We start from the raw sequence: 10,134 nt of genomic DNA on the forward strand, positions 1-10,134 counted from the left end.
CATTATGATTTCCTTTGAAGTACCACAAGGTCTTTCTTAGTATATGTAATATGAAACCATTACTCCAAACCCAATTGATTGTTTATAATATGATAAATTGATATTAAACTTTAACTGATTTACAGAATTTTTATTTTAACAAATTTCTGATAAATTTAGAACAGACTCCGATTTCGAAACCCTGCTCAAATTACATTTTAAAGTGCATTTAACTTTATACTGTGCATATACATATATGTGTGTTCAAATGTGATCAATAGATTTTGTTTTTGCATCTATTTAATACTTCTGACCAGAGTAAATAAAGATTAAGCCATTTTCCATATTGCAAAGAAATTTTCTATTTGCATTCCAACTATTCCTCCGGCCTTTATAGTGATTTTGGGCAACGTGTTCTGTACGAAAATTTTCATATTTTTACGAAAACGTAACGTCTGATTCGGCCAATTACAGCAAAATATGGCATAGCTTAAATCGTTGAACTCCTGTTGGCAAATACTGCCATAATAATATGGCGGATAAAGTTCAATAGCAATTGCCATTGTGAATATTGAATAATACACATATGCAGCCAAATTATCGACGAAGAATATTAAATAGACCAAGGCCACACAGATATTCAGTCTACTGGAAATGTATAAAATCAACTGTCCATTAGATTGGGAATCCTGCACCAAATTGAATAATCTGAAAACAAAAAGAATGTCAGTGAGTTCTCTTCAACTTAGAAATAATTATAGCTTTCATTTAAATACTCACTTCATCAGATTTAGATGGTCTTCGACACACTTTCTGAGATTCGCCAGATTATTATCTTCGGTTTTCTTAGGATCATAACCAATGCGGGACACTCGCATGCCCAAGAGTCGAACATGACCGCTTATTAAGCATAACATTACACCAGCTGGAACATCGTTCACCAAATTCTGCACAATTTGTGACTCCCATAAATTGATACATCAGCACTGACCAGTAGACAACCGAAGAAGAATTCCGTCAAATGGAAACCAAGCCGGGTACATAAGTCTTCTCTCCGAGTCAAATAATACCATTGTTATTGCAGCAACGTTGGCTCCCATATACATTGTAAAATACAATTTAGTTATCAGTCGGGCATACTTCTTTGGACCGTTTGTAAAAAACTCATATTCCTCTCTACTTTCAACGCTTCCATCTAGTTCAAGAAATACGCTTTCTATAACGTACATCTGTTGCAGTTTCATGCGCAGACAAACGAATTTTATGCTACATACAATGCAGGTAATGGTCATTGACAGATTTTTGAATATTTCTCCCTGATTGGGTAAACTTAATAGACCCAGGGTTAAGTGCATTGGATACCAAATGCTAATCGTAATTTGTAATACCAAATTGTGCAAAATGTTGGCATACTTATTCTCAAATCCTTTGAAACCCAAAAGCCTCCATAAAATCCAAAATATTTTAAAATTCTCAACACTGTTAGTTTGATAAAAACTACCGAATGTCATGGTCGCTAAACTTATGTTGTTGTACACTTTACTCAACGGCTGTGAAATATCACTATAATGTTTATGTTGCTAGTATTTATTTACTTTTAGAAATTATTTGGAAATAATGGGAACGAATCCCTTTAAAAAGTGTTGCAGGTACAGACTAACTTAAAATATAAAAGTCTATAGTGTGGTCCGTTTACTTCCCACAATTTATGGAAACTATTTTAATAAATTACTTTTAATTACACGTTTCGTTTATTTTATGAAAACAGTGTCCAAAGACGATTAACTCGAGTCATTAGTTAGATAATGAATGACACGAAAGAAGTTTTAATACATCTATCCTGACAACGATTTCGAAAAATTTTGTATAAATACCGGCGGGTAATTTTAAAAACCAAAAATGTTTAAATTGATTGGTAATAACTAAATAATTTAAAATACAAAGCACATGGTAATGCTTTCATTAATGAGTGAGTCTTTGCCTTGGTGGTGTTTACCCATACACCACAACCAAAAAGAGTAATTCCCGAAAGTATGTTTAACTACAACATAATTTGTATGTTTGTATCTAGATGTATAGCGTTATTGAAAACTTCTAACTAATATTCTTCTTACCTTAAACGAGAAGTAAAAAAGTAACTAAGATTTTTAGTTTTGAAGCAGTTTTTAATAAAATTCTTTAAGTTTTTCTTTAGTTTTAGTTCGGCTCTAGGTCCTTTTGAATAAAACAAATATTGATTTTAGTTTTATATCTGTATTTATTTACCGATATTTCGATCGTCTCCGACGATCATCATCAGGGATTTATTTTATCTTTAAGTAAAACAAAAAGCATTGTTACATGAATATAAAAAATAACAACTTTTAATTACTTTTTAATTGTTAAGTGGATTCAATTTACACTGTCTGTTCTCCATCACAGGTGATTTTCAACTAAACTATTTTCTCTTTTGATATTTTTGAACTGTATTTCTATAAATCTGCGCACAGTGTTCTGTGTCAGTTTTAAAATTCATCCTATTTTCTGTAGGGATATTAATTATGTGTAAAATCTCAAGCATATACCGACGTTTATAGTTATTTTCTTGTGTTAAAATCTTTACATCTTTAAAGTTTGGAGTATGACCTGTAAGAGCGCAGTGTGCAGCAAGTGCTGTTTTTTGTTCCATAGGTTTGTTCTTGGCCTTTTGGTCCGATTTATGTGCACTAAGTCTGGTTTTGAGTTTTGACATCGTAGTAAAAATTGATAATTCTTCCTTTACTCCAAACATCCGAGACGAGACCGAATTAAAATCAATACGGCAAGAAACTTCATCCAGAGGGTTCTCAATATTAGTGACAAAACTTTTCACACACAAAACGAAAAGAAAATACGAAAACTGTTGAGAATGAATGACTTTCCAAACAGAACAATCTCTGAGTTAATCAAAAAGGTTAAAACCCAAAAACCAGACGTCCCAGGTCGGGAACCCAAAATCTACAAGAGGTCTACATACATTCCAGGGTTCTCAGAAAGAGTTTTCAATTCTAATTTGTATAACAAAGATCAATACCAATTGGCATTTAAGAGCAGTAATACCAATAATACCTTCTTCAGCCGAACAAAGGCGAAACTCTCAACTGACGACAAATCAAATGTTGTATATAAAATAGGTTGCAATGGAGATAGTTCCAGCACATGTCAAAAAGTATACGTTGGCACCACGATGTCAAAACTCAAAACCAGACTTAGTGCCCATAAATCAGACCAAAAGGTCAAGAACAAACCTATGGAACAAAAAACAGCACTTGCTGCACACTGCGCTCTTGCAGGTCATACTCCAAACTTTAAAGATGTAAAGATTTTAACACAAGAAAATAACTATAAACGTCGGTATATGCTTGAGATGTTACACATAATTAATGTCCCTACAGAAAGTAGGATGAATTTTAAAACTGACACAGAACACTGTGCGCAGATTTATAGAAATACAGTTCAAAAATATCAAAAGAGAAAATAGTTTAGTTGGAAATCACCTGTGATGGAGAACAGACAGTGTAAATTGAATCCACTTAACAATTAAAAAGTAATTAAAAGTTGTTATTTTTGTTTATATTCATGTAACAATGCTTTTTGTTTTACTTAAAGATAAAATAAATCCCTGATGATGATCGTCGGAGACGATCGAAATATCGGTAAATAAATACAGATATAAAACTAAAATCAATATTTGTTTTATTCAAAAGGACCTAGAGCCGAACTAAAACTAAAGAAAAACATGAAGATCAAAGGTCAACTAAAACATTTAACAAAATTCTTTAAGATATTGAATGTCTTTTTCTGTTCATTTGGCTTTAGGTCAGTAGAAATAAAAAACATAAAGTTTGTTTTTTAATGTTGATGATGACTATCGATTATAGTCGAAATATCGGAAAAATAAATCAACATTAAAAACAAACATTATGTTTTTTGTTTCTACTGACCTAAAGCCAAATGAACAGAAGAAGATAGTGATCAAAGGTCAACAATACTTATACGAAAAAAAAACAAGTAAAAAAGTATCAGTCGGATTGACCGACAGAGATATACCCTCAGCCTGTGTATATTGAAACAATTAATTCCAAAAAACGTATGTATTTAGAGGGTTTTAAACATTTTGGGAGTATGAAACGACAATAATGTTGATTAGGATTAAAGATCAAAAGTTTTGCGGAGGAAATACTTAAAGGAATGGATCGACATTGACCATTATGGAAGTGGATCTCCAGCCACAACATATGGTGCCACAGGGGGTTTTACACCCTTCGGGCTGTTTGTTCAAGAAGTGTGGATTTGCCTCTGAAAAACATTTACCATCGTAATTGAGGCAGCAAATGCAAGTTGCTTCAACAAAAATCAAAGTGATTCGATAGCAGGTCTTAAAGTGAACTTATTCGAAATTTTGTTTGGGAGGTACTGGATGAAGTGGACAAATATAGTCCATATTTGGACCTGATCTATATCTGGTAGATATTTTAGGATGTGTAAAGTATGGACCAATTCGTCCACTCCCTTCAAGAGTTACCGTACGAACAATTTTTCCGAACATTTTTGAAATTTTGTGGGGGAGGTACCTGAAGGAGTGGACCGCTTTGGCTTATCTTCGAACCTTAACTAAGTTTGGACACAATATTACGAAGTCCAAATTTTGGACGGAATCGGCATATCCGTTCGAGAATTATCGTGCGCTCCAGCCACCTCACACGGTGTCATAGGGGTTTTGTGCAACTTTCAGGATATTTTCTCAGGAAGTATGGACTTGCCCCTGATGAAACTTGTACCGTCGTATGGGGGGCAGTGAATACATGTTGCTAAAACAAAAATCAAAGCGATTCGAGAGCATGTCCTAAACTGAACTTATCCGAAATTTTGTTTGGGAGGTACCCGAAGGAGTGGACCGATTGAGTCCATATTGGAACCTCATCTGAGTCTGGTAGACATTTCACGAGTTGCAAATTATGGACCGAATCGGTTACAAGAGTTATCATACGTACAAATTTTCCGAACATTTTCGAACTTTTGTGGGGGAGGTACCGGAAGGAGTGGACCGATATAACCCATCTGCGAACTTAAACTAAGTTTGGACAAAATATTACGAAAGCCAAATTTTGGACCGTTGATCCGTTCGAGAGTTATCGTGCGCTCCAGCCAGCCAGACAGACAGACAGACAAACAGACGGACATTGCTCAATCGACTCCAAATTGTCTGAAACACATTTCGTCCAAACATACTTGCACATTTTGCCCGTATGAAAGTGTATATGGTAATATTCAAAAAAGTTTTTCAATCGTTGAAGTTGAGGTTCACCATTTAATAAGTCGCGAACTGTTAATATATTTTATAAAATATGAATATATTTATATTAATTGAAGTGTTTTAGCCACGATCTCATAATATGGACCATAACAAATAATATTTGTGGAAGCTGCGTTGGTGTTAATATAGAAAAATGGGAAAAATGTGTTGAAGTAAACAAGTTTTTTTGTGTTCTTTTTTGATTACTGGCCAAACCACGCAAACTTCGAACCTGTGCCCAAAAAAAGAACTAAAGAATACCTCTTGGGCAATATGGTTCTATTGTATGACTTTTCGATATATACACTGCATCCCTGACATTTTGAAGTTTTGATTTCAGTGTTTTTCGAATTTTTCTTATAATTAGAGGGTGCAACTAGATAATAATACAAACTAGTTTATAGGATAGTAGAACTCACGATTCCACGTCGTTCGATGTATATCTCATGAGTGTGCTCCGTACAGCTTCCTAGTAATAGGAGTCCAAAGGCGAAAATTTGGTGCGTAAATTTTCTGAAAAAACCTATTTTTTGGCTTTAAAATTTACAACTGTCGTACAGGTACCCCTGAACCCCGCGTGATTTTAGTTTTTTTACGTGCCGAATCTAATGAGCTCTTCCGCGGTCGAATCCATCCACTAAAACGCCGGATATAGATACCTTGAAAGAAGGAAAATCTGCAAAAATATATTTTGACAATTCCGCGAATTGAACCGCGATTTTCTTTGATTATTTTTACAGAAATGTAATCCTTTATACGCGATTATAATATTTGCCAAAAAGGTGTGTCACAAATTACAAAGATTCGGGAGTAATATCCCTATTTATCCCAAAATAGAATGTGGTGGCACATCCGCAGTTCTTGGCGAATCTGTCTAAAATAATTTATATTGACGTATTTTTAATAGGCGGCCATTGAAATCGGATGCACCTTATAATCATATGCACATCGCGTAATTTTTGCCCACTTGAAAGTTTTTTGAATAGTAAGATGCAACTGATGGCACACTTTGGCCGCTGAATGAAACATGGGAAAATCCATGCATATTGATAGACATGGACTCCCTGTATACGAAAATCACGTGCACCTCAACTGATTTAAACGGATTCGCGAATTATACGGTTTTTAACTTCTATGTTTTTTCTTTGATTGTAATTTCAATATTACTCTCTACTTCTTATTTCTATTGCTTATCGCAAAAAGCAAATATACTTTCACGATGACTACTTTTCTCGTAGAAGTTTAAGCAAAATACTTCAGGATTTGGATCAAATTTAACGAAATAATAGAATAACTCCCAACATTTATTTTTCAAATTTTTCGTATTTAACCAACAATATATTTTTGAAATAATTTCCAACAATAAGTTTCCGTTCTTTTTTGTTGCTGTAATATGCAAGTTATAAACGCGATCTTTATAATTTTGGTCTCACATTTTTCTACGCGTTGTCTAGATTCTGTACGTATTTTTAAATTATTTTTTTTGAGATTTTTTGGACTCTGATTTAGAATAAATAAAATTTATACCAAGATTTCTTCAAAATTTTTTGATTTTCCGCGAAAATAAAAAAAAAAATTAGCAACTATTTTAGCATCTACAGATAGATATCAAATGCTGCTAACGATTCATATATACATCTTCTTATTACAGCACAATAGGAATTTTTAAATATTTTTTCTTTACAAGAGAGTAAAACCGCATATAACTTTTGAGTGCAGCATCCAATTTTGTGAACGCGAACAGATTTGAAACCACGATTTTTTTCGAAACCCATGTACCAAAAATGGCGGATGTGCTCGCCAAAAAAGTTTTTAATTTTATTTCTATGTAATTGTAAAGGAAATTTGAAATTTACCATATACCCTCGTTAGCATAAATTCTGAGGGTATAAAAAGATATTGAATGTTATAATATATTTTTTAATCAAGAGATTTTTATTAAACTATATTAGATGGAGACGGAAAACCCTTGATATATCGTACATTTCGTCCAATATGCATGTCCTTTCATGCACTTCTAATCCGCCAATACTAAACACGTAATTTTATTGAATACAGAATAAGTTTAAACCCCAAGATCTTTATATTCATTACAGAATTCCGGGACCCTTTATTATTTGATAATGAAATGACATGACATAAGGAAGTAATTTAGATTTTACTGGAAGTTTCTCTCAAAAAGATTATTAAAAAATAAATATTTCTTCAGCCTGTTTCTGTATGTCGAAAGAAGAATCTGTGCGAAAGAAACACGTCCAAACTCTTGCGTGTTTTTCAAATTTGCTTTTTATTTTGAAGCAAAAGCAAAGCTAAAATTATTTCGAAAGCTAAAGTTCGGACGTGTTTCATTTGCACACATTCTTCTTTCGACATACAGAAACTGGCTGTTAGACAACTTTTCAATAAAGTATAATTTCCTGTTTCTCTAAGAAGATTCGAATTCCAATTCGTTCGAATTACTACTAAACTCCTTTTGTTGAAGGAAATGTTTGTTTGATTGATAATATAAACAACTCAAATATTTTTCAGAAAACAGAAGTTTGGTAGTAGTTCCAACGAATTTGTATTCGAATCGTCTTAGTGAAACAGGTCATACAATGTAATTTAAAATTTTCCCAAACTAAAAATTATTTTAGAGGAAAACCATAAGTAGGTAAAAAAATGTATCGGACCAAACCATTCCCCTGCGTACGTCCCTGTTTCAGTATTTGTTCAGTGTAAACTCGTCATAAAATATTATTACGAACTCCCCAGAAGAAGCCGCCAAAGAAACGAAGAAACGTATCATAACCTGACCAAAGAACAAAAACAATCGTTTGTTTTGGCTTCCAAAGATAAGTTTATAATATACCTGTTTAAATACATAAGTAAAACACATAAAAACTAATTTGTTTTAAAGCAGACATTTCAATGCTATTTCTAAAAAAATTCCCTTTATTATCACTTTCTCTAATTTTCTAAAGTTTTTACCAGACAACTAAAATTCCTCACAACTGTCTTGTTTGCTACTCTAGTTATCTGTTTTATTGCTTTTCTTCTATGCTCGTGTCCTTTTGTCTGAATACAAAGTACCATTTTTCTGTAGAATTCTGTTAATTCACAGTTGGTCAGTTGAATGGGGGTTAACAGCAATAACCGCAAATGCTAAACGACCGCAATGATGTGGTTATAATTGCATCTGTAGCCAACTTTCCTCGGAGAGCGTCCATCCTTGCATTGACATTCACGTTAGTTTCATGGCACAATAAAATGAAACAATGTTTTACAATTATTGGCAATCGTATTTGAAAATTCTTCTGAAATTCTTCATTCTTAAGCATTAAACGAAATATGAAAGAAAAATGTTTCAAAAGTGGATAATTGTGAGCAAATTTAATGCAATAATTCAAACAAAATAATTGAAATTTGATGCAGTCACAGCCACAGAGGAAAATAGTGATCCTCTGTGGCTGTGACTGCGGTCTGAAGTATAAAGAGGGAGTTGTTTTCAACACTAAAATTATAATTTTGATTACACTGTCCGGTTTTATACACTTAGTATCAAGACGAATTTAGGAAGGCGTTCATTTGCTATCAAAATTAATTTTTTAAATAATAATATAACAAATATTTCACTTCTATATACATATGTTGACAACAATATTTTACCTTTACCTTATTTTTCTGGTGGACTCTTCGCACAAACAATTTTGACAGCAAATTAAGACTAAGGACTGAATTTTTCTTCTAGATAACCTTACTAAATGATCCTTGCTTAGTATGTAGGGTATATTAAGTTTCTAGATGCATTCGCCCTTCCGTCTATTGTATTGAGATAGGACGCTATTTTTATTCCCAGGTGCTTCTTGTATTTGCTTACCAATAAGCAGAAAAATTTTTCTTTATGAAATGTTTTGATGTTTTATAATTCAATTCATGTTTTATTTTACCGATTTTTGTCGGTAACCAAAAAAAGCTGAAGAATTCCACTACTGTAGTGAGTTACCGACAAAATTCGGTAAAATTCAAATGGTTATACCAACCAAAATAAAGCTCTACCTTAGCAACAGTGTTGTGAACTTTTAGTGACACTTTTCATCCATAATGTTGTGACTCAAACTTACCGATTTTTTTCGGTAACCAAAAAAATGAGTTACCTGATCATCAGCAAAACTTATCACTATATTTTCAGATTTTTTTGACCAACGGTTCCAGGGAAATCTCGCCCTTAAGAAAGTCGAGTTCTGTAAAAACTATGTGTAAAGAAATACTAATAACTTCTTTAATATTGGTCCAAATAAAAAAACGTTCATTGAATTGTTGTTGTTTTATCAGCTATCTCATAAAAAATAGAAAACAATTTTGCACAGTGAACCTGGCTACAATTTTCGCGATTTAATATTTAAAATCAATTTTTATCAATTATTGTACTCTTCGATTTTCTTGATTTTTTGTGTTAAACTACGATTAATTACAAAAATGTTAAGTCCTATAACTAGTAGTTTTCTAAATTTTTTTAAATTTGTCAATAAAATTTGTCCTTTATATCAGTGTGAAACAATTGTTACCACGGTGCTGTTGAACCAACTTTAAATGAAAGGAGTTTACAACTGGGAAGTTTTTGCGGATTCTAAAACTACAATGTTCATATATGAGAAAAATCAAAAAACAAAAAAAAAAAATCGCCGATGCGCTTTTTAAATAAATCGCGATCAAAGTTCACACTTTTAGGTTTTTTTAGGTTTTCACGATTTTGCATGGAAACCGCAAGTCCTATCGCAATGGAATTAAAAAAAAATATTGTACCTTTGAAAATTCTCTACAAGATTGACCTTTATGGTTTTTTGGTAGGTTTTACCATT

General features: G+C 32.8%; 1 protein-coding gene across 1 annotated transcript; it reads right to left on the reverse strand.

The window, feature by feature from the left end:
- Nucleotides 1–257: 257 nt before the first annotated feature.
- Nucleotides 258–1,642, reverse strand: LOC141393458 (odorant receptor 33a-like). Its single transcript, XM_073966444.1, has 2 exons — nucleotides 760–1,642; nucleotides 258–687 (listed from the first exon to the last, which is right to left on the reverse strand). The coding sequence occupies exons 1-2, from the start codon at nucleotides 894–896 to the stop codon at nucleotides 309–311; spliced, it is 516 nt and encodes a 171-aa protein (XP_073822545.1). The 5' UTR covers nucleotides 897–1,642; the 3' UTR covers nucleotides 258–308.
- Nucleotides 1,643–10,134: the final 8,492 nt, after the last annotated feature.

This window comes from Musca autumnalis, unplaced genomic scaffold (assembly GCF_047663935.1).
Source record: "Musca autumnalis isolate F117 unplaced genomic scaffold, ASM4766393v1 scaffold_2, whole genome shotgun sequence".
In the NCBI taxonomy this organism is placed as follows: Eukaryota; Metazoa; Arthropoda; class Insecta; order Diptera; family Muscidae; genus Musca; species Musca autumnalis.